A 26,644-nucleotide genomic window follows, 5' to 3' on the forward strand; every position below is an offset into this window, starting at 1 on the left:
AAAAGGTTTTCTAACTGACTGATAATCATAAAGACCCAAAAAGAAGAACTCTAACAGGGTATAAGACAACCAATTGAGTTAATACACAGATAAGTAGTTCATAGAACTTCATTCAACAAAGCTTTATAAATTGACATCAAAATGAATGAATATCAAATATGGATGTGAACGGGCGGGTATTAGTTAAAAAAAATTGAGGATGAGAGGATAAAATTAAAAGAGTATATCCATCGAATTTTAATGAGATACGTGGGTGATTGTTTAAATCGGTTGGATTCAATAAAAAAGGAAACGAAGGGAATAACATTTACAAACAAAAATGCAATGAAGAGTTCTTATCTACTTCCTGCGCTTGTGTGAAGGCCCGGCTTTGCTTGAATGTGGTCTCTTGCGATCACGGTCACGATCGTGGCCACCATGAAGATCTTCGACTTCACGTCTTTTGTCTGCCTTGGCAGCCTCTTCCTCAAGATCTGACCAGTCTTTTCCTTCCGATTCATCCGAGTCCAGAGACCCTTCTTCGTCATCATCTGACTCAGTTTCTTCTCCTTCACTTTCATCTTCATCACTTTCACTGGACGAACCACCACCAGATACATCTTCCTCTTCCGGATCATATGCATCTGATTCGTCAGAGTCTTCATTAGCATCTTCATTGTCCGACTCCAAATCAAGGAAACTCCATCCACCGTTCTCGAAGAAGTCATCTGGATCGTCAGTGATAGTCTTCATGACTTTGGCCCAATTGAGAGATTGAATTCCTTCACTGTACCAAATATCACAAGTATGAAGCCACTCTTTGATCTTGTCAATGCTACTCATTGGAATCTGGGCAACCATCTGAGTCTTCATTTTGTAGTCTTTGAAGATGAACACCATATCGAAGTTTTTAAGTTGTAAGGAGACACGTTCGAAGTGAACAAGTTCAACTTCAGACAGTGTAACAATGAAAGGCGGCTGAAAATAAATTTGTTCGCTATCAAATCTTCGAAAAAAAAAACAATGCCAAAAATTCAGTCCAATATAGCAACAACTTACCCATTCAGTCAGATTCACAAGGCACGATGCAGTTGGCTTTAGAGTTGTTGCTGAACGATACGGTACTCCGAAGAATCCTAGTCCTGAGAATGGAGAATCAAATTCGAACTGATCGTTCGTCAAGCGAGAAACTTTTTCACAGAAACTGTTAAAAGCAGTATTTAGACGACGACGCATTTCACGCTCCTGTTGTTCACTCTGCATATCATCACGATCTTGCATATGATGATACTTTCCGAGATCGGTGGTGATTTCTCCAACTTCGGTATAGAATTGTACGTCCTTGTACTTTTTCTTTCCCCACATCACAGGATTTTTGAGATGAAAATGGAGGAGAATGATCATCTCGTTATCACATGGTTGGAAGAATGCGTGTTTGATGTTATTGTAGAGTACATCAATACGGTCACCACGAAGAGAAGTGTATCTGAAAAATACACTATGATTCAAGTAAGATCAAACTTTTTTCGTACCTGAAACCATTAGTATGAGCTTCGAGGGATCCTGTGATTCGCTTTTGGATGATATTTGGACGAATAAGCAAATCTTTGAGCTTGGGATTCAACTTATTTTGACTCAAAATGAGTTTATCCTGTTTCACTGCTCCATCCTTCTCGCGCTCTTCAGCTTCCTCTGTACGGAATCGCTTTTGCATTTCCTTTATGAGACGAAAAGCAGTACTCAAATTACTGCTTGGAGGTGAGGCATCACTATGATGTTCTTTGATGTTGCTAGCACGGAAAGTAAGTTCTTTCATGAAATGAGCAAGTGGGTGTGGAAACTGTCCATTGTCTTTGCCAACTTGCGATCCTGGAGTAGCGAAATTGATACGGAGATACGTGAAATCGCCTTCAACCGATTGGGAGCAGTTCTTTATCATAGAGATATGGAAAGGAACGGGAATTCCGAAAATTGGCACAATAACCGAATCGTACTTTCGGTCAACAAAAATTAACATTTTCTGAATGTCAGCGTCTTGTGGGAATCTTTCTTCGTTCTTGTACGAAACATTGGATTTCTTTACTTTCTTCTCGTCAGTTCCACCATCTTGTTTTGAAAGTCTAGCTTTCGCATCAATATTCAACTGCTTTCCAAGTTCTTTTTGGCGTTCTTTGCGAAGCTCCTCATTGGTAGTCTTATTTCTTGTTTGATCATTGAGAACCACACTTCGCTGTCCTCTACCGAGCATTTTCTTCTGATCAGATTCTTTTTCAGCCTCTCTGTTCTCTTGCTCCTCCTTGAACTTGATAACGTTCGACTTCAGACGTGATTTAGCCTTCTCGGTAAGGATTTCGTTCTCTCCCTCAGCCTTAACCAGAATGGTATCCGAAATGGCGATAGCGGCTGGCTTTCCCTTTTCTCCTTTGTTTTTGTTTGGAATGTTGTCAGCTCCGATGTATACTATGAAAACCATTCCGGCTTTTACAGTTTCCTCACATTTTGCACTGATCGACAACCGACTCTCGCGGAATTCGATTCCAGTTGCGAATCCCAATTCTTTCTTATTAAGAGTCTCAGTTAATTTCGGATTTTTTTCAGTAAGAGTATCAACTCCGATTTTGTAAACGTCACTTAGTTTGACTCCTGGCTTCAATGCAGCGATAACTGCCAATTCGGCAGCAAGAATTGCTTCATATGCTGCTTCCAGCTCAGTTGATGGGAAGATCAACATAGTACGAGTCAAGTTTGTGCAGTAATCGGAGAGTCGAGCACCGAAAGAAGTGATGATTGTGCCAAACTGGCTGTGAAGATGAGCTTCTGAGCTTTCGTGGTTCCACTTGAAAGAGTAGTTGCCACCAGACATAACGATCGGCTCATAGCATGTTTCTGCGCCATATTTGGCCATTGATTGTTGAACTTTTGAATCTTTCATGTATCCGGCGAATTCACTGGATAGGACAGAGTGGCGGACTCGCTGAAATTAATTACTTGAAGTTAAACAGCAATCAGTTCTTCAAAAATTTTTATACCCACCTATGCATGTTTACGAAAAATATTAAAACCATTTTTCATACCTTTTCTTGATCGATGATCTCGACATATCTTCCTCTAGCCGCAGTCCACGAAGCGGAAGTGACTTGAGCTGACTTGCGCATCAATTCGACTTCTTTATCGTCTTTAACTGAGAACATATGAGTGAATGCAAGAGTAACATCAACTTTGTTGATGTCTTCTGCCTTGAGTGCATCGTTCCACGCATTTACAAAGTCCGAGTTGAATTTCTCCTTAACAAATGCACCAAGTTCTCCTCCAGCTTGTTTGATATGGTCGATAAGCTTCACGAAATTTGCAGCATCCTTATCGGTTTTATCACGAAGCATTGTACTGACTGGTGGTACTCTTCCATGAAACTGATCACCGATAACCGATCCGAAAAAGTCAACTTTGCGATTACTACCAAGTATGTAAATATGATCTTTGAGAAGCAAAAGGGCTGTGTCGTTTATTTCATGTCCGAAGAGCCATGACTGAAAAATCAATATTGTAAATTATGAAGTTTAGAAACTATTCTCACGTGAAGGGCGCTAGACTTTGTGTATGGATTATCACTGTCGCCATATACCACGGCCAGAGACTTCACCGAATCGAGACCTTCTTCTCCGCTTTCCTGTAAAATTTTAAACTTCAACAAGCCGGGATGAATGTGAACTAACCCAATGCTCATAGAGACGCTCTGCTCTCTGGAAGAAATGATCCTTGTTAAGGATCACTCGTTTATCTCCCATTTTCCACCTGAATTCTATTGATTAAGGGAAAGTGGACACGAGACAAGAACGGAGAATACGAGCAAAAATCGATAGACAGCAGAGTGAAACGATCCAACTGGATTTTAATTGAATTTTCAGAAAATTTTTGAATTTTTTTTTCGAACTTTTTTTTAAAACAAAATCAATTTTTATGTAAGAAAAAATAACGTTTAGCCGAAATTGAGTAAAATCTGAAACTATTAAGCTGAAAATTGATGACTGCGCGCGAAAACGAATTGAATGAAAGTGGGTGGAGTTCACGAAACGCAAGCGCCGCACGCACTTTTCGCAACATCCCGCACCTAGTTTTCCCGCGCATTCGTGCTAGTTTCATCCATGATCATCATGCATGAGGATTACGTAGGTCTGTTATTTAAGGTGTAAGGCTGGGTAAAAAAGAATTGGGTGAAAAGCAAAAGAAACTATCAATACAATAGATTTTTATTTCTCGACACATCCAGCCAATGCTTGTTCGTAATCTTTCACAAATTTAGCATAATCTTCTTTCGAGTAGGTGTATTTCTTCCAGACCAAATACTCGAGAATACACCGATGCACATATAGATACTGCATCTCCGTTTGAACAGACTTGAAACGTTCATCTCGAAGTTTAGTGAGAAGACGTGGCACACCAAGAAAATCAGGAAGACAAAGAGCCTCGAGAATAATGAGAATGAGAGCAAGTGTACCGGTTCGACCAACTCCGGCAGAACAGTGAACAACCACTGGCTTCCTGAAACAAAACTTATTTGACTGAATCAAATTAATTGAAAAACTAACTGGCAGTTTTTGAAAATTGACAACAAACGGAATGGTGATAGAAAGTTGTCTGGAACTCCGTGATCCGGCCAATTGTGCCAATGTATATGTTTGACTGTTCTAGCGACGGCTGTATCTCCTTGTTTTGTAATCCTCATCGTGGACATCGCTAGATTTTTATCGATCTGAAAATGGGAATTCAAATTTCTGTCAATTCACCAGTAACATACATCAACATTATTCTCTTTTGTGATTGTCCACAACTTTCCAATTTTCATGACTTCTCCAATTTTCACAGGAAAATATTCAGCACTTTTTGGTTTCCCCTTCTCCACCAATTCACACAACATCACGATATATTCCAACCCAGAAACGATCACCATCTTCCAGAAATCTTCAATTGTTCCGTTGAGTGGGGCTTGAGTGCAAATGAAGCGACGTGGATTTGGACCAGAACTGAAAATAAATTTTAGGGAATAGGTCAGAATTCCAGAAGAAACTCACGAAACCAGGTTAGCGTGGATGTAAAAATGTGGATCGTCAGCAATTTTGACTCTCGTCGCGTCACAACATGGAATATTATGATAACGATTTTTTGTTGGATTATCCAAGAAATCGACAGCTTTTTCCATCGGACCATCATTCATACTGGCGTGATATTCCTTCTTCAATCCTTCGACTCCACCTTGAAGAACTGCAAGAATCCAGCTGTTGATGACTTCTGCTCTTTTCCTGAAATAATAAATAATTTTGTTTAGTTAAAAAGAGAATTCGATTACTTTTTCTCTGAAGTTTCCACTCCACAATCCACTGATTGATCAACTCTTTCTCGAGATGGTCTTCTAATTGGTTCCGGTACAGCCGGTGGTGTTGGTTGTTGTTGAACAACTCCATTTTGCAGTGGTATCGTAGCTTTTGGTACTGGAGTTGGAGACGGTGAAGCCAGTGATTGATTGACTACACCAGGTGGTGGACGAGGAGTTGGAGGCATCGGAGCGGCAGGTTGAGGTGGTTGCATCTGTGGAATTTGAGAATTTACCACTGGTGGTTGATTTGGTTGAATGGGACGAGGAGCTGCTGGCATTACAGTTACTGGGGGAGCCATCATCGGCATTTGAGATCCTTGAGCCGGTGGTTGAGGACTTTGAGCAGGGATTGGAGCCGGTGGTGGTGGCTGTTGAACAGGCATTGGAGGTGGTAGCATCATTGTTCTTGTTGCCATTTCTTTCGCTTTTGTAGGTTGAGGAGGAATTGGCTGAAATTGACTCTTTCATTGGATATTGCATTCTTGACTATGCCATTGGCTGTGGTGGCTGAGCTACACTCCTTTTCTGATTTCCCCCCGCATCATTACTGGTCGTTTCCTCCTGTTCCAATGTCTGCATCACACTTCTCTCAGTATTCCGACCACGACCACGTGGCACTCCTCCATTTTCGACACTTATCAAGTTCGTCTGACTCGGACGTCTGCTTGCTTTGCTGTTCTTTTTCCGTCCAGTTGCAGGAGATTCTGAAAAAAGAACTCAAAGAATTCCGAAAATCTTTCGGAGAACTCACTTTTAACTTTTGGAGGCATTCAGCTGGAAATGTTTCGATTTTCCGAAGTTTTGGTTGGTAAAAACTGACGCCACGACGATAACACGAGGCATTTATGTTGATTTCTAGAAGTATGTCACTGGAACAGTTCACGTAATTAGAACAAAAGAAGGAAAGTATTTCCGAGGGTTTCTTTTTTTTTAATTCTGAAAGCTTTTCACGTGAAAATGAAGAAAAATAGGACCTCTGAATGACCGACCTCAGATAAGAAATTGAGATAAGAAAATGGCATAAAAGAAAGCGAATAACAGTGAAAGAGCCTCATTGCGAATCCAATCGCCCAACTAACAACCCTACTAGCAACTCACTAACATCATGGTCAAGAAGATCACAATCTACACTGCATTCGGACATTTCCTCCAGATGGTTGAACGTCAAGCTGAAGAAGAAAAGGAGCAAGTGAAGGAATTGGATACTGATCGTTGCCCGATGGATCATCCATTGAGTGACTATCAGAATGCTCTCCAATCGGTTGGTGCTCTACTGAGAGAATTCATCTTCCAAATTTATAATTTCAGACTCAGGACCTCCAAGTTCGTTCGTGTCCAGTGGATCAATCGGTTCAAATCGACGAAATCATGAAGAAATCAGCCAGTTGTCCATCTCTTCCATTCAATTTCTCTCATCCAATTGATCCTATTCAAATGACAATTTCTCCAGTTCCAACTTCAATCGAATCCAAAAAATTGAATGAGGCAACTGAGATGATGATGTCATTCTGGAAGGTTCATGTCACATCACGCAAACCAAAATCTGAAAGAGAAGAGCAAATTTCATCGATTTTCGAGAAACTCGAAGGATTATTTGCTGTTTCATCCACTACATCCGTGGCTTCAATGTTTGGAAAGTTTGAAGAATACATTGAAGAAATGAAGAGAGAGGAATTGCCAAAGAAAGATAAATCTCTTATCTGGAATTCACCGGATCAACCAACAATTCCACAACTTCCAGTTTTTGTGAAGTCCCCAGTTGATTCGTTGAAATTCTATAAGGGAACTCATACACAAACTGCTGAGATGGCTGATGACGGTAAATATCCTATCGGAAAGTATAATATCTTATTATTCTGTTTTACAGAACTGTCTGAATTGACTCATTATGCTTCTGCTAACACGTCGACAGTCTCTTCTCCTACAACATCTCATTCTTCCGGTTCATCGTCATCTTCTGGTTCCACAACTACCATCATTGCCCGTCCAAATCGTCTTCAGACGGAAATTCGTTTGCAACAAGCAGTCATTGAAGAGCAGAAGAAGATTATTGATGGACTTTACAGCCTTCAAACTCTTAGTCGCAGATTGAAAAATGTCCGTAAATAGGGACTATTGATCTTCTTTTCTAATAAACTCTGTTCAGTTTATCACTTTTGTAACACAAATTTTAAATCAGTTTATGAATCATAAAATACAAACACATCGATGAGGCACATCAACATTAAGACCAGCATTTATCAAGTTGGAAGCATGGAAAACCCGTCGAATATTGTGTTATCCTGTAGGAATACAATAACTTTCAGATAAAATCTGCAATATTAAATACAAGTTTTCATCTCTTCTGATGAGTCTAACCTTGAGTAGAAGTAGAACGATGTCCGAAGTCTGGAACCGTTTTCAGGCAATAACATTCCAAAAGACGCATGGCAGTTGGTTTGAGTTGTTTCTTCATTTGAGGGCTGCAACTTCCAAAAAAAATTATCATTCTTATAAATAAAACCCATCTGTCTGTCCGTAGCAATGCCCACAGTTTAATTTCTTTTCCAGAAGTACAAATTAGCAGTTAAAAAGTGGCGTGTCAGCCTAAGGTACAAAACCTGTTTTACCTCCAGAAAATGTACATGTAGAATAGAACAGCATGGTGCAAATAGTAGATGAGATAGGTGATGTAATAGACAAAATTGAAAAGTGATCCGGTCGAACCGACTATCGATTGGAGAATACGCATTGCATAACTCGGAACATTTAATAGAACGAATGTACTGGAATTAGTTATTTATATTGTATCTGAAAATTGAAATTACCTTGTGACAATAATGAGAGTTCTGCTCAATTGAAGATCGGAACTCCGAAGTTTTCCACAGTTTCGAGATTGAGTTGAACTGGTTGGAACACTTGAATTTGTGTTATCAGTGCTCAGAAGATACTTCTTGACTGTTGTCTCCTCCTGAAATAAAGAAAAGTTCGAGAGTAACCGATTTTTAAATTCCCAGAATTGGTTCCGCTCCCTCCGTTCTCTTCGAAAAAGGAAGACGAATTTGTAAAAAGAAAAAAACAAACAAATCAGCAAAAGAGTCAACGACCACACCATTCAACTCATCTTTTTTACAGATATGTTTTCGTCTTTCTCTTTTTTTCTGAAAATAGACAAATCTGTTCAGACTTACAAATTGAATGGTATCGTTGTTGAGTTGCTGTTGTTGCTGTTGCGTTGTCGGAGCACGAACAAAACGGACACGCAGAACTCCGGATGAGTAGATTTTCATGCATTGACGATAGCGGTATGTGGAGAAAGTGTTGACTATGATGATGAGAATCGCAGGGAGAAGGGTGCAGAGGGCAGTATCCATTAATGTGAACATAAAATAGTGTTGATCCACTTGGTACCTGCAAAATATTTTGACAGTTTTTGCGAGATTACGTTGACTTTCATACAGAAAAAATGTGTAGAAACGTGAAGTTGATGTTACTACGATTGCTACTTCGTGTTCCACATAATTACGGGAAGTGAGAAACAGATCAAAAGAAAATTGGATCTCCTTCCTTCTAAATGTGCTTCCAGTCTTCGGAGTACTGTAAGTACAGTATCCCGAATCTAAAAAGTATAAAAACGAAAAATAGTACGTCTCCCTAGGAGATGAACAACGGGAATACTACATACTTTCAAAATTTCGGACTGGTCCGGATTTGAATTTGAATCAATTTCAAAAAATTTCAAAAAAAAACAAGAACTTCGAAAAAAATTTCAGCCTCCGGTCGGTTCATCACATTTCAGCTCAATCGAGGGGTCAAAAATTCATGTACGTAAAAAATATCTAAAAAATCTTGAATTTTTGTTCACGCTTCGTGAATACTGTTTGATGACTACAAAGTTTATATAGAATACTTTCCATTGCGCACAGAAAGCCTTCAAACTCTGCCGAGTCAATTGATCGACTTGCTCCAACTTTCGAAAAATCAACAAATTCTCTATGAACTTCTTCATAAAGTAAAGTCAATTAGTATCAGTCAGAAGAACTTCAACTTTGCTGAAAAAATTCAGCAAAAAATAAAAAAAATAATAGAAACAAATAATGTTTTTTCCAGTGCAAAAGATCCGGAGAAATTCTGATTTTGGCTCGGTCCGGCCTGCAGCTTATGGTGCATTACATTCTCATGTTAACTCGTGTTTTAAAAATTTTCCTAGATTCAAAACCACAAACTAATGAGTTTAATGTTTCCTTACAAAAGATAAATTTGACTGTAAATAAACTTACCCAAACAGATTGACATCTTCACTGAGCCCACAGAATGGTTTTTCAACTCCATCAGCTGTTTTGAACATCTGTAATCCCGCAAGTACAAACAACCAACTGTAGAGTATCATTGAACACAAAACGAATCCAATCGTCATGTTTCGAGCAAACTTTTTTGTGCACACCCATTTTCGGATACCTGGAAAATATAGTAAATAAATGGAATTCGTGAGAGACAAACGTACTCGGTCGATACAGTACAATCATTCGATCGCATGAAATAAGAGAAATCATCCAGACACAGATGAAATCACTGAAATGGGCAAGAAACGAGACGAATTTGCATCCGAATTCTGATTCGGAGAACAAAGGCAATCCGAGATAAGTGTCAGCCCAGGAGACGATTACAGTAAGAAGAAAACAACAAGAAGATACTGATAATGTACACAAGTAGATGTTAGAAGTGAGACGTTTCAGCCAGAAGTTGGTTCTGAAATTTTGTAAAATACGACACAAAAAAATGGACGGCTCGGTTTGTTTTACATAATATGGGATATTTAAAATCGTAAGACATTTTCTGATGGAACTTTAATAATTACCTTATCAGTATCAGAGCCATCGAATTTCCAAGAATTCCAATAAAGCAGAACACGGGTAAAAGATGTCTCAAATTAGTCCTGATCCATGCAAATGACTCTGAACCCTCAATTGAGTCAAGAATAGCTGCAATTGAGAAAAACGTCGAGTCATCTTCTTCTAAAAGTGTTGAGTTTGTTTCCATCTGAAATGAACCATGATTCAAGTGAACGAGTGAAGTGAGAGTGAAAAGAAATAAAAATAGTTGAACAATATACGGAAAACCACCCTGGAAAACTAAAAAAGTGGCAACCGCCGACATGAGGCTTGACCGATTGAAATATGAAGTGAAGTGGAAAATTTTTGAAAGACGAAAGAAAGACGACGTGTAAACACCGAGGAGGAAGGGGGTTCTCCAGGGAGAGGACAAGAAAAATAGAAGTTGGTAAGGACAAGTTGATCGAAGATTTAGATCATTGAACTCAAACGGACGAACATTTTTTATTCGAAAAGTTTGTCGCTTTAGCATTTTAGTACTTTTTTATTCTTCCGTTTCTTGAAATGGACATAACAATTTATTGAAATGCGTCGAGAAAAATAAGAAATCGTGGTATGGATAATGCTAGAAACATGCTTACAAAAATACTCCATTTTATGATTAGAACTCGCAAAAATGAAGGAATATAGAAATCGCCAATCTTGAACCTGCTAAATCTGAGAACATCCATTCCAAAATCTACAGTAACCCTCTTCAATGTCATGCCACCACCCGCAGACAAATCGAATTTACCGGTGTCGCTGTCGTCCCAAAAGTACCTAACCTATTCTTTCTATCCGTTTTTTTATTGTCAACTCATCCCCAGGGGGAGCTGCTCAGCACAAAAAAAAGAGATAAAAGAGAAAGTATGTCGGGGCGGGAAAAGGGATAAGAGAGGGACCCCGAAATAAATGCGGACACTTTGAGAGAGTGAGTGAGAAGCCGAAAAGACACTTAGAGAAAAGATGGACGGATTTGATGGAGAAGAGGAAAGTGAGGACAACTGGCTCACATTCTGAAACAAGACTCAAGAAAAAGTTGAGAATTGGAAGAAGGGATGAGACCACTTGTTTTGTGGAATGTTGCAATTCTCAATGGGTCAACTGATCACTTGGATGTTGGAATAGAGAAGAGAGAGGAACGAGCATTTGGATTCAGGGATAGAGTCTGACGGTTGTTAGATAAAGTACATGGAGTTTTGAAGGAAGGAAATTTAGAACGGGAACAACAAGAAGTCAAATGATTGTTAGAGACTATGTCCTTAGGATTTTCATTTATTGACATAAAATATCAACTCTAAACCTAGTCTACTCTTTCATAAGAAACCTAACTATTATTTTTGAGTTACCAGATGCTTTACAACGAATCCAGGACATAGGATTGTTTCAAAATATTAAGGCCATCTCGCAGAGTTTGATTAAAGGTCCGATTTATAATCTGGGTTAGCTTTATAGAAAGTATGGAACTGACAGTTTTTCTTCTGAATTTTAATGTTTTGTTCTCAAAAAAAGTCGTTAAACAGAAAACAGAAAAAGAACAAGCAAGGAAAACTTGAGTTTAAAAAATTCCAATTCGAAGGAATGCCATTTTGCACTAGTGTTACAAAGAGACATGGAATTTAGGGAAGTAATGCTGAATAAACCTAAAGATTCATTGTTTTAGTTAACAACCCAAATGAAAAATCGTCATCATCCGAAATAGAGCTCTAGATTTGACTCCTGTTATCTACAATAGTTGGTTTTAAAAGCCCAGCATCTAATGACTGCACCTTCTTGTTCGCCACTGTGATATAGAGAGATTCGGATACAGCAAGTAAATACAGTATTCTATACTTTGTAAAAGAAAAGTGGCTAACTTCAACACGAGTTGAAATTCGTGTCGCATTTGAAACAGAAATAGAAAATATTCGTTGGTTTTCATAAATCATTCTCCGAAAAACCATAAAAACTCCCAGGCAACGAGGTAAGTCACATCAAATCATGACGAATCTCAAAACGTTGATGACTACTGATTTTCGAAGTGCCGAACCGGCTGTAATCAACTGGACACCTGTTAAAAAACAAGAAGATATTTCAAAATAACATCATGAAAACACGAGAAAGATGTTAGGAAGTGTGAACTCTCATGAGATTCATGTTCATCTCATCTCTTCTCTGGTTCCCCCAAAATATCAGAAGTTCAATGGTCCTAGTCACGATGGAAGAATGAGTTCAAATAGTTGTTTCACACATCTTTACAAAAAAGAAACCGCACACATACATCCAGACAAAAAGACATGTCAAAACTCGATGACTACGCGAAATATGTAATTTGATACTATGAGAAAAATTACGAAAGTATGAAGATCTAATGTTCATCTTTGTATTGTTGTTCTCTTTTTTATTGATAATTCCGCAAACTCGTTAGTTACAGTAATCTCGTAAATAGAGGGTGTAAAACACGACGAAATCAAAATACTCTCATTTCGAAAAGGATAAATACAGCTAATAAAACAGAGTTAAGCTATTAAGGAAGAAGCCGATTGGGCAATTCAGACTCCCCCAATTAGCCATAAAAATTCTGAGAACTCGAAAGCATTTTCTAGATTTTTGGGAAACTATTTCAGATATAAAATAGAAGAACTAGGTGAAAAAACGAAAACTTTTAACCGGTTCCATTGAAAACCTAAACTTTCTCCAATGATAACCCATCCGAATTCTATTTTTCCGCCTACAGCTGTCAATAAAACCCTCACTCATTTTCAGTGGTTCCTAGCAAAACAAAACGAAAGAAACTGGATTTTCTATCTTTTCACTCTGCCAAGAAACCTAATAATTACAACGATGAATGACGAAAAATGTTTAGTGAGCAGATGGAGATAAAAAGAGAAAAAAAAACTAAGAAGATTTTCTCATAATTAGGGGGAAACGAAGTGCACAAAAAGACAGACGGGAAGAAGAGGGAATTGACATTTGGAAAGAGTTTAGGAGATCAAGAAACTTCGGAAATGAATCAGGAAATGAACGAAGCAATTCAGGGAAGGTCTAGGAAAAATTATAGCTGACTTGAATTCCCTAAACAAAACAACACAATCTGTAACACTTCTTCAGACACTATGTCTGAATCACAAGTATTTTTTCAAGGTTTACCCAAAAACTTGAGGAGTCTAGACGTGGGTTTTCTATCGAGTTATTGAATTTAATTTGAGATTCTTCGTCATTCTAAAATCCTTTTATTTGTAAGGACAAAGAAACTAAGTGTAAGAGCAGCTACTTTTCAATGTACAGTTACGGTATCTCAGCAGATTCGGTGTTCTGAAGAAACGCCTTCAAAATTCTAAGCATCCAGTTCAGATTTCAAAATTTATTTTTTTAATTTATTAAATCATCTCCGATCTTTTTCAAGACAAAACTAGAAAACACGCTGTCTGAGAATGTGTATTTTGTTTTTTTTTTCAGTGAAATAGACGCAAAACTGCCAATTGAGTTCTTCTTAAGTCTTTTTCACTCTTTTTCAGTTTCTGTCAAAGTTTTATGTCTTTTTTTATTTTCAGATTCTTCTTTTGGAATTGACTTCCAATTCTGTCCTATTTTTGAGCAAACAAATCTCCGATTTCATCTTTTTACACCACTAACACCAAGAAGGAATCAAACAACAATAATAAGAATAAAAAAGAAGAAGACAATGGAGAGAACTGATTGATACCAGGGGTATAAGGTCAGCAGACGTGGTAACCACAGTCTAGGAGTTGTCAACGCGGAAATTTTTCAGAAACTCGCTGTACATTACTCGCTGCCTCTTAGAAGAAAGTGCGGACTTTTTGTATCATTGAATTCCGGAAGCCCGTAAAAAGAGATGTGAATTAATTCTCTTTGACTTAAAAAAATAGCTGAGTACTCACATTATTCAACTGAGAAATTTGTTCTTGTTCAGAATGGCTGTCGATTCAAAAACAAGAGAACTCTAACTTTCAAGCAATGACTCCACTTGAGTTCTCTCATTTGACCTCAGAAAACGTTTTCCTTTTAATTTAATGAGAAAAGCAGAGAACTCAACCATATATAAATGCTCCGAAAAAACGAGAACTTTTTCTTTTCATTGAGAAAAGAAAAAAGCGGAAATACTTTCAAATGAGGTGTTTTTGTCTAGTTGAAGGGTACGAAAAGAACTTGAAAGAATGAATCAATTGCTTCTGAGAATTCAGTTGAAAATCTGAATTTTTGGGTAGTGGAGAATCGAGAGATGGTAAACAAAAAGAACGAATGGGCGGTGCAAGAAGGAGGAGAATATGACGAGAAACACATACACAAAGACATAAATCTAATTGTAAAATATATGTGAGCTCATAAAAAGAAAGAAGAAGAAAATGGCAAATTATATAGGGGTACAGATTATATGGGTTAGGATTCTTCCCCACTTTTCAAGAATTTGGGAGACCAGACATCATTTCGTCAGAGAACTAACGGGTATAGTTGAGAACCGAAACACTGTAAACTTGGATTTAGAGTCTTTCAGTCTCTCTATTTGAATTCTGGTACCGCAAGTTTATTATTCACAACTTTTGTGAGCTTATGAATTTTTTCGAATTTCTCACAAGATGAATGACACATATCCCTGTAAGCTTGCAAATGGATGAGACAACGGAGATTCGAAAATGATCTCGCGGTCATCACAAAGTCGTGTTTTTCAAGTCGATGTCCCACTTTATCTGCATCAACTATCGTGATTTTTTTTTGAAGAATCTTCACTCGGATCATATTTTTGCTTTTCCAGGAAAGGGTTCTAAGCTCCTTTCTCAGCTCTTCAAGAAAACAGAACCTAATGAATAACGTACCGTCATTGCAAAATCAACACGTCCCGAACACTAAAAGAGCACGTCATTTGATTTCTTAAGTGCCTCGGGGGCTCACTTTTTTCTCTTCGGTAAATCAGAATTCGAGGAACTTCTCTCGTCAATAGAGGGAAACACTGACAGAAAATAGGGTGGTAATTAGTTTAGTTAGTACGCGGAAGGAGCATCTTTTGCAAATCTCTAGGGTCTTCTGTCTTCTTTCCAGAGCTTTTTTGACGCCTCGTGGCAAGAAAGAAGAACGTGACAAATGATAAACAGTTGGAATTTGTTAGAACTCAAAGTTTGGAATGTGTGAAGTTGCAACGACGATCTAGAAGGATTCAGGATCTAAAAAGGCAACAGAATAATAGAAAATCATGTTTTCAGTTTATGGGAGAATCTGCGAAAGTGCAATTCCGGAAGATGCTTACTCTTTAGTCTTATCGTAGTGCCCCGAGGGTATTTTCTGGGTTGAAAAGTCGTCGAAAATAATCCAAAAACAAGAAAAAACGGTTTTTGTGTGGTACACTTTCAATTCATGTGACGAACTCATTCAAAATGAAGAAGGAAATTCAACAAATTAGAATTTCTAATCCTAGTAGTTTTTGTTCGTAAAAGACTCGAGTTAAACAAAAAAAGACAGAGAAAAGTTGCGCTTCTCAACAGAAAAGGATTCGTGAGTCAGATGATTGTGGGGCAGAAAAAACGGAGACGAAGAAGAAGAAGAGAAGACCCCCGAAAGTTGATTGAATCATTGTAGACTGACGAAAAGGAGATAGATTCCAATAGATAAAAAATGGAGAAATCAGGAGCAAGAAGGGAACACTTGACCTTGTCTAGTTTCAAATTTAATATTTTTTTAGACGAAGTGTCACATACACACTAATTCGACGTTTCTCTTATTCCTTTTTTATATATAAGTGACGACGTCGTAACTGAGATCAAACATGTTGCAGATCAGGCTACTGCTTGAATGCTTCGGAAAATTGAAGCTTGATAGTAAAGCACCATGTAGTGATATTTTCATAGCCCTTTGCCTATCGAGATCTTCAAATTTTCAGAATTTTTTGCTACGAACAGACCGTGTGAAAAAGAGACCTGCAATGAAAATGACTCTATTAATGTGTTTAAAAACTGAAAACATTGAAAAATTTACTGGGAGTTAAATATGATGTGTCCCTCAGATTATACATGGAGGTATTCTTATTCATGCTAGGATTTGAGTCGTCTTAGCAAATTAAACTACAATTCGTCTAGGTTAGAAATCAGGCCGACTACTAGAACGTTTTCAGAGAAAAACAAGAATTTATCTCAAATCTGTGACGCGTTTGTTTCAGAGTATCCCTAACTTTAAAAATAGAATGAAGCCTTCTTGAAAAAATGTGTCTAATCTGAAAAAGAAGATCTTTGTGAATAAGGGATTTTGTTTTTGTAAAACACATATGAAGCGAATTTCGAGAAGATAATCTTGATAAGAAGATTGTTTTATCACATTGATTCAGTCATAATTTAGACCTGGAAATGAAATAGAAAGATTGAAATTGGAAACCCCGTCTTCGATTCATTTATATATCTTCTGTTGCAGAAATGTTATGTTTAATTCTTCAATAATAATAATAAAAAAGCTGGAATTCGGAAAATTCTCCTCGAGGCACCATGAACTTCCTCTTGATTTCCTTTTCAGTTTCCCTTTTCTTGATAGAATAAACATCCCATTTTCATGTCATCATTTTCTGAGAAACGATCAAAACATCCAGAAAAAAGTGTAAAAAAAGAAGAGGAAACTAGCGGAGAAGAGAAAACTTGCAAATGGAACGTAAAATATAAATATTCCTTTTTTGTTTTTGAGTCCTCTCTTCCCTGTCTCAACATGACCGCCACGACGTAGAATTTTTGACAAATTGGTCTCAACTAGGGAACTGAAGGACTCAAAAAAGTATTCGGGAGGAAAAGAAAAAACAAGACGATTTATTTCGATTCGGGCCTTTTTTGGGCGACCAAGTATTCGCAAGGAAGTTGAGAAAAATATTAAGGATTCAGAGTTCTGGGCAGAAATTATCCGAAAAGATTATGAGAAATCGGAAAAGTTTTGTGGGAACTCTGAAAAAGAACAAATAGTTTGAGTTTTGGAAGAGAAAAGATCTTTTAACTGAACTCCTAATCCAATATGTTTCTTTTCACATACTTGTTTGGAGAAGACCACGCAAAGATTAGCATTGGTTCAGCAAGATTTTTTAAAGACTTGGGAAAAAATGAATGAAATGGGAAGAGTCCGATTCGGAAATTGCAGAAAAAGCAACAGAAAATGATGATGAATGTAGTTTCAGTATCTTTATTTGTATCCTACCACAAAAGGGTTGAAAAGAAGCTCATCGCCTCAATTTTGTAGTTTTTGGTAGTTGTCGAGGTTTTGCATGAAAAAATAAAACCCACAATAAAGGGACCTAACAGATAATCTGTGTAAAACCATTTCCATGATAAACAACTTCAGTCTGGTGTCCGTGGAAAGAAGTTGTCGCCTTAGTAAATGATTCAGATGAGATTCTCAAGTCTTTTCAGCTATAATAATGACTATATTTTCCAAAAAATGTAGCAGCTTATAAACTCTATTCAGAATCCAAATCTGCACAGTTTATTTGATCCATTTAGATTTTGAATTCCTTAATGAAAGCTCAACGAATACCCACTATAGATTACAGTAACCCATTCGATAGTGTCTATGTCTATAGAATCAACAAGCAATTCAATTCACATTAAATCGCGAAGAAAAGAGCATTGGGGAACAACGAAAACAAGAAAAAATAGTATAAACGTCGAGGGAATGTTCTCTTTTTTATTTTATTCTTGTCCATCTCATGTCTACTCTTTTCTTCGGACAAAGCACCGCGCAAAATGCTCTTTTTTGGTCTTCATCTCAATTGAATTGGTCATCCGGACGAGAGGGTAAAAAAGAGAAAAATCAGGAGAAGAGAACCTGAATATGAAGGACCACTTGCCAACATGGAGGGGAAAAAAGAGAAGAAAAGTAATAATCAAGGGAAAAGAATGAATGGAGATTGAGAGCTTTTCCTAGTGATTTATGAGCTTTCCCAGAAGAAACATTAGTTTTTTCTCCTATAAAAATGGTTCCAAAAGAATGAAAAAAGCTCTCTATTTTGATTGCTGGGAATTCTTTCGAGATCGAAGAATACGGGGCGTGAAGTATGAGAAAAAAGAATCGAAAAATTAGAAAATTTTTTGTCACAAATTGGTATAGGAAGTCATTTTTAGAAGTGAAACTCCTTATTCTAAGCCTAAGTTCAGTTTTAGATTTTCGAATAATGTCCTCATAGACGAGTTTTCGACCAGAAATTGAAAAAAGCAAAATCAAGGTATACAATCGTTATGAAAGTCTCAAACATCAACTATTAGGAAGTTATAAAATAAACAAATAATTGGCGGTAAACAAAAAGAAAAAAGTTCTGAAGGTGACGTCGTCGCCAAAATGACGACGATAAAAGCGGCTCGTCGAGCACATACGCTCACGCCTCGTAATTGCATGGAAAAGTCTCTCGCGGATCCTAACAAATTCCGCGAAGCGAGAGTAGTCCAAAAATTTACGGAACTCAATGCATAATCATGTTGATTTACACTGGAAAAGAGGAAAGAATAATAACTTTATGAAGAGAAAAATAGCGAAACTAGTGGACAAATAGTGATACTAATAAAGAAGAAGGAGAGTATAAGTATAATAAGAAGGAACGGTCCAACGGGGTGATTAAAACACTTCTACACGTAAAAAATGGATAGGGGGTTTGAGAATTATTTGATATAAGAATAGGATTATTGAGGTACATGGAACTCGGAAACAAAGAAATTTACAGGGGTTGAGATCCATTATAAATATGGGATAATTTGACACATAGCTTTCTAGAATAAATAGAGATAACAAAGAATCGAGTTCAAAGAACTCGAACAGTGATGGGGGAGTTCCGAAGCTTTTGACCATCAAGATCGACGGAAGCACGACGAGCATTCTGTAATTAAACTCATTAGAAATTGGATTCTACTTCTAAAAAACAGTTCAATATTGATTCTAAAACAAGTAATTACCTCTGGGCTCATACATGCGAGCATGCACTCTCCAGTCATCACTCCATCCTCTCCTCTTCGTATCCGAATCGAGTTGCGATCAGGTTCATAATCGATGAAGAAGTCAACCTGAAATATGGAAGTTTTTTTGAATGCTCAATAACTTTCTGATAACTCACCACGTCTTCTAGAGTAACATCTTTGGGAAATCCGTTGCAGGTAAGCACGGTTCCACGAGGACCGATTGATTTGACAAGCTCCATAAATTCATTTCTCGACGGCTGAATTTCTTCTCCTCGAAAGGCTCCATTGAATCCGCCTCGTCCACGTCCACCGCGGAAACCACCACGGTGCCCTCCTCGGAAAGAGTCTGGACCTTGATTTCCAAACGATCCTTGTGGCTCTTGAGCATTGAAATTATTTCCCCCATTCTTATGGAAACCTTGATTACCGCCGTGCCCTCCACGTTGCATCATGGCTCCTCGTGCAGGTGGTGGAAAACCATTTCCACGAGGAATAAATCCTCCTCGTACTGGTTGAGACTGTCCATTGAAAGCAGGGGCAATGGAACCATTCATGCCGTTTAGCGGGGGACCATTATGACCATTTGGAGCTACGGCTGGATTTTGGAGCATCACTGGGCGTTGAATTGGATTAGAGATAGGCGGGCGTGAAATTGGGGGAGCGTTGAAAAATGAAGGAGGATTGGACTTTTCAGCTTCTTCCTGTTGCATCTATAAATTTATGGAAATTCAGATAGTTTAGATATAAGTAACTCACTCTCGCTTCCTCATTCTTATGACGTCTTTCTTCTCCATATACATCTTCTATTTTGAGTATCTCATCAGCTTTCTCATTATCAATATAAGAAAGTTTGAGAGTTCTTCCCACACATAATGTTCGAATTGAAAACGATCGTCGCATCAAACTTTCACTTGAAAATTCAGCCACCCATCTATCGGATGCATTTCCATCTGAATAAAATGTTCGAACAAGTTTTGCTGGGCGGACTTTCTCTGCGAACCATCTGAAAATTACAATGAATAAGAAACTATTTCAATGTTACGTATTTTGAAAAACTCACTCAAGCAACTCCTCTTCTTTCATACGAAATGGTACATTGGTCACCTGAATGCACCATCTTGTTGGATCAGTGTGCTCATCAAGTCTACGTGGGCTCCTTGATCTTCTTCTTCTACGAGGAGGACTTCTGCTTCTCGATCTGTCTCTGATATTTCGACGAGGTGGACTTCTTCTTGGACTTCTCTGCGGACTGTCAGTTTCCCATCTACTTCTTTTCAATTTTTTGCTATCATCATCATCTCTCTTTTCTGTAATTACAGATGAGACCGCGATAGGAATGGGGGCTCCATCAATTGCAGAATCGAACGATTTCTTATCAGACTGCGTGATTTTGATCCCCTGTTCACCATTTCTTCTCATCATTGTTGCATAGTCAGCAATTGAATCGAGACGAATAATTGTATGCATGTGGATTCCACCGGGACCAAAAACTGTCTTCACTGATGAGAGAGTAAGCGGTAATGTAGGACGAATAAAAGCTTCAAGAGCAGCTGGACGGAGCAAGTCGGTGGGAATACGCGTCAATTCTATATAAAACTTTTCCAATGGATTTCCAACTGTGGCAGGTTTGTTTATAACTGGGATGACTGGAGCTTGGCTGAAAGCAGGAACTGATGGTGCTTGAGCACCAATCGGGTTCTGGAATGGTACGGGAGGAAGACGATTGATATTTGCTGGTGGTCCACGATTCATGTTATTCTGCATTGGAGGAGCTGCATTATTTGGGAATATGGGCGGAATATTTCTTTGTTGATTCATGACGGGCGGTGGACCATTTTGGAATGGTTTGTTGCCAGGATGAACAGCGTTTCCTTGTTGCTGTGGTGGAGATGAGAAAGCAGGAGGAGCATTTTGGAAAGGAACTTGTGGTGTTGGCATCAAAGTTTTTCGCCCATTTTGTGGAGGAAAGCGATTATTTGATTGTGGGTTTCCGTCAAAAGAGGGACCATTTCTAGGAGGAAGTTGTTGATTGAACTTGTTTGATCCGTTGAAATCGCTCTTGGAATCTTTTTTGAAATCTTCCCGGTACTCACTGTTGTAATCTCCTTTGTAACCTTGTTTGAAATCATTGCGAGGCGGTCTGAAAACAATATACCATTTTACTTATTCAAACTCTTTCCATTATTCTAAACTATGAATTTAGATCAAAATACGAAGTTAAACTGTAATAATAATGCATCTACCCACGAAGAAAAATTGTACCATTTAATGCATTTTTTTGCAAATTAATGCTATTCACGAATGCAAATTAATGCATTAATCTGCAGTTTTGTACCGTAATCAGAAGCACTGAGAAAATTGTTGGCGCAAAATATCGCAAGCTGGAAATTCCATGCGCCTTTAATTTTTGTGTGGGCGATTTTCATAGTTGTCAAGGCCCGGGCCGGCCCGGCAAGGCCCGAAGGCCCGGGCCGGTAGAAAATTTTCAAGGCCCGGCCCGGCCCGAAGGCCCGGCTTCAAAAAACGACCCTTTTTTTTTCCAATTTTTTTTTCCAATTTTTTTCAATTTTTCATCGGAAATGTGACCATTTTTGACTATTTTTCAGAATTTCTTCTAATTCTGACTGATAGTCGAAAATGTGACTTTTTCGCAAAAAAATTCAAAAAAATTCAAAAAATTTGAAAAAATTTGAAAATTTGACTTTCGCGCCAATTTGCCCGGGCCTTCGGGCCGGCCCGGGCCGGGCCGGGCCTTGACAACTATGGCGATTTTTGTGTGGATTTACAAGCGAAGTGGATTTACGGGCGGCCACACAAAAATTAAAGGCGCATGGAATTTCCAGCTTGCGATATTTTGCGCCGACAATTTTCTCAGTGCTTCTGATTACGGTACAAAACTGCAGATTAATGCATTAATTTGCATTCGTGAATAGCATTAATTTGCAAAAAAATGCATTAAATGGTACAATTTTTCTTCGTGGGTAGATGCATAAACATACTGGTTATAAGTATTATCCCTCCATGAATCTCCTCCAGGCACTGCTTCATTTCCAGGTTCATGAAAATTATTTGTTCTGTTTCCGCTATGATTTCCTCCTTTAATTCCGTAGTTCGAGAATCTCTGATTTTGATTTGGCCCATTTTGATGAGGTCCATTCTGATGCGGTGGTTCTTGATGTGCTTGATTCTGTTGATATTGGACTGGTGGAGTGGGTCTACTTTTCAACGGTTCCGTAGGGTTCGAGGAAGAAGGATTTGAACCGAATCGTTGATTCACATTGTGAGAAGGAGGACCTTGTTGTTGATGCGTATTCTTATAACTATTATTATAACCATAACCGAATGTTTCCTTCGGCTTCCCAGGAGATTGGAGCTAAATTCCCACAATATTATTTTTCAATTCAATTTTTCGGATACCTGTGGCATATCTGCACGACTACCGTAATTGTTTTGATTGTTGAAATTTGAGCGAGCAGCGTTGGAATTCTGTGGAGGATACGAGGCCTCATAACCCGACGTTGCGGCGTATGGGTTCGGCGCTGGTTGAGAATTCCAACTTTGTGGAGCCTGTGGAGCTGAAGGCTGGGATGGAGCTGTCGGAACGTACTCTTCATATGATTCTGGAGAGGCATATGTTCCATTTTTCCGAGCAGTAATCACCGAATTTTGTTCTGATTTGGAAGAGAGGAGCAAGCGGATCTGAAAATTTTTGGTCATAAGTCTAAAATGGCATGAATAAAAATGACAAGTTCCCTGTGTTCCTGAAACATTTATGGAACCTAAATTTTGAAAACTCATGTTGAGTATTCTAGAACCATTCACAAGTTTAACATTTTTCTCTCTTCTCAAATTTCAAAATTGAAAACAAACTGTAATACAGTTCCACCCCTGTCAAGTTCCAAACACTCTATTCTTTGTTTTTCATTCAATCGCTTCTACTTTGTGAGAACCAAAAAGTTAGTGCACAGCCAGTTTCGTAGGTATTAACATCAGATAGTTTCCTGTAGCACGGTCTCCTACCGTAGGAAAACGAGAAAGATAGGTAATAATAAATTCTCACGTTGTTCAAGATTTCAAAATTCAACAAATGGAAGGGTTTCGTAAGATCAAAATGACCCAACTTTTCAAGTTTTTGATTATAGAGATTACAGACTCCTCGGCAATTTCTTATTATATATTCACGGTCTGCTGCCGGAGGGTGTTAAAAGCGCATGAAATTTGTTCTAATGGATCGCGTAGTTGAAATGGGTGAAACACCGTAATCTAAATACTACGGTTTTCATGTGTTCAACTAGGAGATCCATTCGAACAAATCCCCTGCACCTTTAACACCCTCCGGCAGCAGGCCGTGAATTTATAATAGAAAAGTATCAAGGCTGATAGGAAATTTTTCCATCTACAAACTGTACAAGAATAGTTTGCGAATATTGATCGCACCTGCGCAAAATGGGTAAAAACGTGATTTCTCAGTACAAAATATTATGCATTCAAATTGTTTTGGGCAAGGAAAGCTCGCCCCACCCCTAAGCGGCAGCCTCGCCCACTCCCATTTCAACGCTGCGTTCGTTTTTTGAACACTGCTGCAAGAAATCTGCATGCAAGGAGGCGGGGCGAGCGTTCCATGAACATAACAATTTGAATTCATAATAGGCAATCATCAAGATATGAATAGGTTTCCTGTAAGATTCGACGATTCTGTTTAATGTTAATCCTTTCAATATTGTTGTACTGAAACCTTGATTACATTAAATCAATGAGACTTTTTGATTGATTTGACAGAATTGAGCTCCAGAAGCTTACTTGAGCCATACTTGTCACGGGCCGGGCCGATTTTTAAATTTTCACCGGCCCGGCCCGGGTGAAGCGACTTTTTTTCGAAAAACATGTTTTTTTCAGCAGTAATTTTTGAAAAAGTGGTTTTTGGGGCATTTTCTGCAAAAATTCGACTGAATTGATGATTTTTATTAGTTCTACAGTGAATTTAGTGATAAAAAAGAACTTGAAAATTATTTTTGGGGTGCAATTAAAAAAAAATTTTCCACCCGGGCCGGCAAAATTTTTCCTCGGCCCGTCAAATGACAAGTATGACTTGAGCTATAACACAAGCAACCTTTTTAAATCGGAATAAAACTCAGGAAACTACTGTAGAGCCGGAGAACAGACTTGAATATTTATGTTCCTGTTTTGTGTGTTCCAACGTGTCTTAAAATTCGGTCTCAATGAAAAGAACACAGGTTTCAGTAAGTTTTCAGTTGAACTCGACAGTCTGTTGGTCAACGTCTTCCCGATAGTTTCTTCAAATGTCTAGCGTTCGATTGCCCTGTTATCATTGAAATGTCCATGACAACAATCGAAATTCAGGACTAGCTTTTGGTGAGAATTATGTTGAAGAATAAGGGAGGAGGAAGAGGGTAGATGGAATGATTAGACAACAGTTTTTAATGACAGTATTCCTGCCAACAAAACTACAGTAGACGATTGCAGCGAACTGATTGCAGATATTCCGTCCACGAGCAGTGTCAAAGACCTCAATTTCAACAAATAAGAGGCCTGCCATTTGCAAAATAGGGAGAAAGACACAAAGAAGAACGGAGAGATTGAGATTTATAGTGCTCCCTCGACCATCCAAGTCGCAGTATCCGAAAGAAAGCCGACTTTTCAGCAACCTTTATAGTTTTCGAATCCATTCTGACAGTGAGCATTTATTTGATTTTCCAATCCAGGCTCGGACGGCATTTTTCCCTTGTTTCTCTCACAAGTTAGTCATTCAAGACGGAAATGATGCGAAACTAATCATTGATTGTGAGACTAAAACGTGGTTCCCAGAAACTCGTTTTGTTTCTAAACCTACTTGTGAGACTTCTAGTATGCAAACTTTTTAGTCCAACGGATGACGGTTTGTGACAACTTTGAACCAGTATTAAGATCTTCGAAGTCTCGAAGCAGTTTTTAGAAAGAAAGAAAAGGATAGTTAACAAAGATTTTCTGTCAAGATAGGCCATAAACTGTTATCGCTAGTGGAATAACCAAAAAGAGCAGTACAACTGAACTCACAAACAAGTAAGGGATGATTGCTGCAGTTAACCCTAAAAATTCAAGAAATGAACTCATGTGTGTGCACACTTATATGAACCCAATCCATAATACAAATTAGTTTCTCCTTGTTAAATATTTGAGGTATTTAACGGTTTCTAGATTTGAAAGTAGATACATTTCGAATTGAGAGGGGTAACTGTTGGGTCTGGTGCAACCAGTCTATTTGGGGTTATAACTATTAGCATTGAGGATGTATTGTTTCAAAGAAAAAGAGTTGAATAGATATAGAAAACTCATATTTTTGGAAAAATAAGGAAAAAGATTTTGGGTGATGTGAGAATCTTCAGAAAACTTTAGTTTACTTCATGCCAGTGTTGTGGACAGTTTCAGCTTTTCAGTTTTGGCACATTTGAAGACGAATCATATTTTGTCAGTTCAGTGGTTTTGGAAGTCAAAAACACGTCCGTTTCTCTTACTTTGAACCTCGTGCAGACAAAATAGCAGCCCCTACTGAAATGCGTGTTTTGTTATCGCCTATACAACTGCTATATATTGCCGGGTTAGATTTTGTGGCGTGAAATTTGTGATGTATTTGTTCTGGAATATCGAAAACTACACACTCTCACCAGTTAATTGATGTTCTCCAAGTTGTATTCAATTCAGAAAATTCTAACTTTTGAATATTTTCAATTGTCGTTTCAGCTCCCATTCACCGTTTACCTTTAAAAATTGTCTAATTAGCTGAGTTTTGGTTTCGTATTAAAACTGTTTGCGACACGTTTTTTGTTATTTTTCCCATATACCGATAAAGACAGCTCCCTATAAACTGAAAATCTTAACCACAGATACACTAATGAAAATCATGACAATAAAGTATGTCAGATCTGAGCAAAATCAAACATCATACACAAACCAATGAGTAATGTTTTTTGTTCCCAATAAATCAGTTTCTTAAACCAGAAGTTTCAATGTGCGGTTCGAATGTCGAAGCTAAAAGCGATATGGGCGCATCAGAAAGCAGAGGAACCAACCCCACTCAAAAGATGAAATGTGTTCTGTCAATCTTATTTTGCTATTTCAAATGTTCATCGCGACAGATGGCAAAACCAACCCAATAAAGTTCTGAAAATTTCAGCTCTGTTAGAAAAATTCAAACTCCCAAGAAAGTAATGTTCGACCCTGGATAGCTTTCAGAATGGTTCAGAATTTCAGGTACGGGAGCACAAATATAAGTTTCAGGAAGACACGGAACCTTGTTGTATCAATACTCAAACAAACCTCGGCGCCATGTATTAAAGATCTGTCTCTCGTCATTGCAATTCTTGCGTCTTCATCAGAAGCAAATCCGACAAAAACTTCTCCTTCGTCGCCACCAATAATATGAACAGCGCCATCAGGAATTTTCAAACCGGAAAAAAAAGTGCGAACATCAGAAGCGGCCGCCGTGATGGGCAAATTTTTCAGCCGAATGATAACTGACATTCTGTTCAAACAACGAAGCA

At 38.2% G+C, this 26,644-nt stretch overlaps 6 protein-coding genes across 6 annotated transcripts; 1 reads left to right on the forward strand and 5 right to left on the reverse strand.

Annotated features, from left to right (window-relative positions):
- Nucleotides 1–339: 339 nt before the first annotated feature.
- Nucleotides 340–3,764, reverse strand: GCK72_002303 (uncharacterized protein; the record flags this gene model as incomplete). Its single annotated transcript, XM_003104771.2, has 6 exons — nt 340–957; nt 1,039–1,465; nt 1,512–2,953; nt 3,054–3,506; nt 3,554–3,646; nt 3,693–3,764. 6 exons carry the CDS (start codon nt 3,762–3,764, stop codon nt 340–342), a joined length of 3,105 nt encoding a protein of 1,034 aa, XP_003104819.2.
- Nucleotides 3,765–4,226: 462 nt separating this feature from the next.
- On the reverse strand, nt 4,227–5,766 carry GCK72_002304 (uncharacterized protein; the record flags this gene model as incomplete). Its single annotated transcript, XM_003104736.2, has 5 exons — nt 4,227–4,518; nt 4,566–4,729; nt 4,775–5,000; nt 5,049–5,276; nt 5,324–5,766. The coding sequence occupies 5 exons, from the start codon at nt 5,764–5,766 to the stop codon at nt 4,227–4,229; spliced, it is 1,353 nt and encodes a 450-aa protein (XP_003104784.2).
- Nucleotides 5,767–5,836: 70 nt separating this feature from the next.
- On the reverse strand, nt 5,837–6,120 carry GCK72_002305 (uncharacterized protein; the record flags this gene model as incomplete). Its single annotated transcript, XM_053723359.1, has 2 exons — nt 5,837–6,054; nt 6,102–6,120. The coding sequence occupies 2 exons, from the start codon at nt 6,118–6,120 to the stop codon at nt 5,837–5,839; spliced, it is 237 nt and encodes a 78-aa protein (XP_053592004.1).
- A 335-nt stretch (nt 6,121–6,455) lies between these two features.
- GCK72_002306 (uncharacterized protein) lies at nt 6,456–7,459 on the forward strand (the record flags this gene model as incomplete). Its single annotated transcript, XM_053723360.1, has 3 exons — nt 6,456–6,611; nt 6,659–7,169; nt 7,218–7,459. The coding sequence occupies 3 exons, from the start codon at nt 6,456–6,458 to the stop codon at nt 7,457–7,459; spliced, it is 909 nt and encodes a 302-aa protein (XP_053592005.1).
- A 244-nt stretch (nt 7,460–7,703) lies between these two features.
- On the reverse strand, nt 7,704–10,369 carry GCK72_002307 (uncharacterized protein; the record flags this gene model as incomplete). The annotated part of the gene is made up of 7 exons (XM_003104788.2): nt 7,704–7,812; nt 7,960–8,115; nt 8,158–8,300; nt 8,521–8,740; nt 9,610–9,787; nt 9,834–10,078; nt 10,188–10,369. The coding sequence occupies 7 exons, from the start codon at nt 10,367–10,369 to the stop codon at nt 7,704–7,706; spliced, it is 1,233 nt and encodes a 410-aa protein (XP_003104836.2).
- Nucleotides 10,370–18,952: 8,583 nt separating this feature from the next.
- On the reverse strand, nt 18,953–26,624 carry GCK72_002308 (uncharacterized protein; the record flags this gene model as incomplete). Its single annotated transcript, XM_003104667.2, has 8 exons — nt 18,953–19,027; nt 19,104–19,211; nt 19,262–19,816; nt 19,863–20,109; nt 20,167–21,246; nt 22,106–22,479; nt 22,524–22,805; nt 26,421–26,624. The coding sequence occupies 8 exons, from the start codon at nt 26,622–26,624 to the stop codon at nt 18,953–18,955; spliced, it is 2,925 nt and encodes a 974-aa protein (XP_003104715.2).
- Between the last annotated feature and the right edge of the window lie 20 nt (nt 26,625–26,644).

Source organism: Caenorhabditis remanei, chromosome I (assembly GCF_010183535.1).
Source record: "Caenorhabditis remanei strain PX506 chromosome I, whole genome shotgun sequence".
Taxonomy (NCBI): domain Eukaryota; kingdom Metazoa; phylum Nematoda; class Chromadorea; order Rhabditida; family Rhabditidae; genus Caenorhabditis; species Caenorhabditis remanei.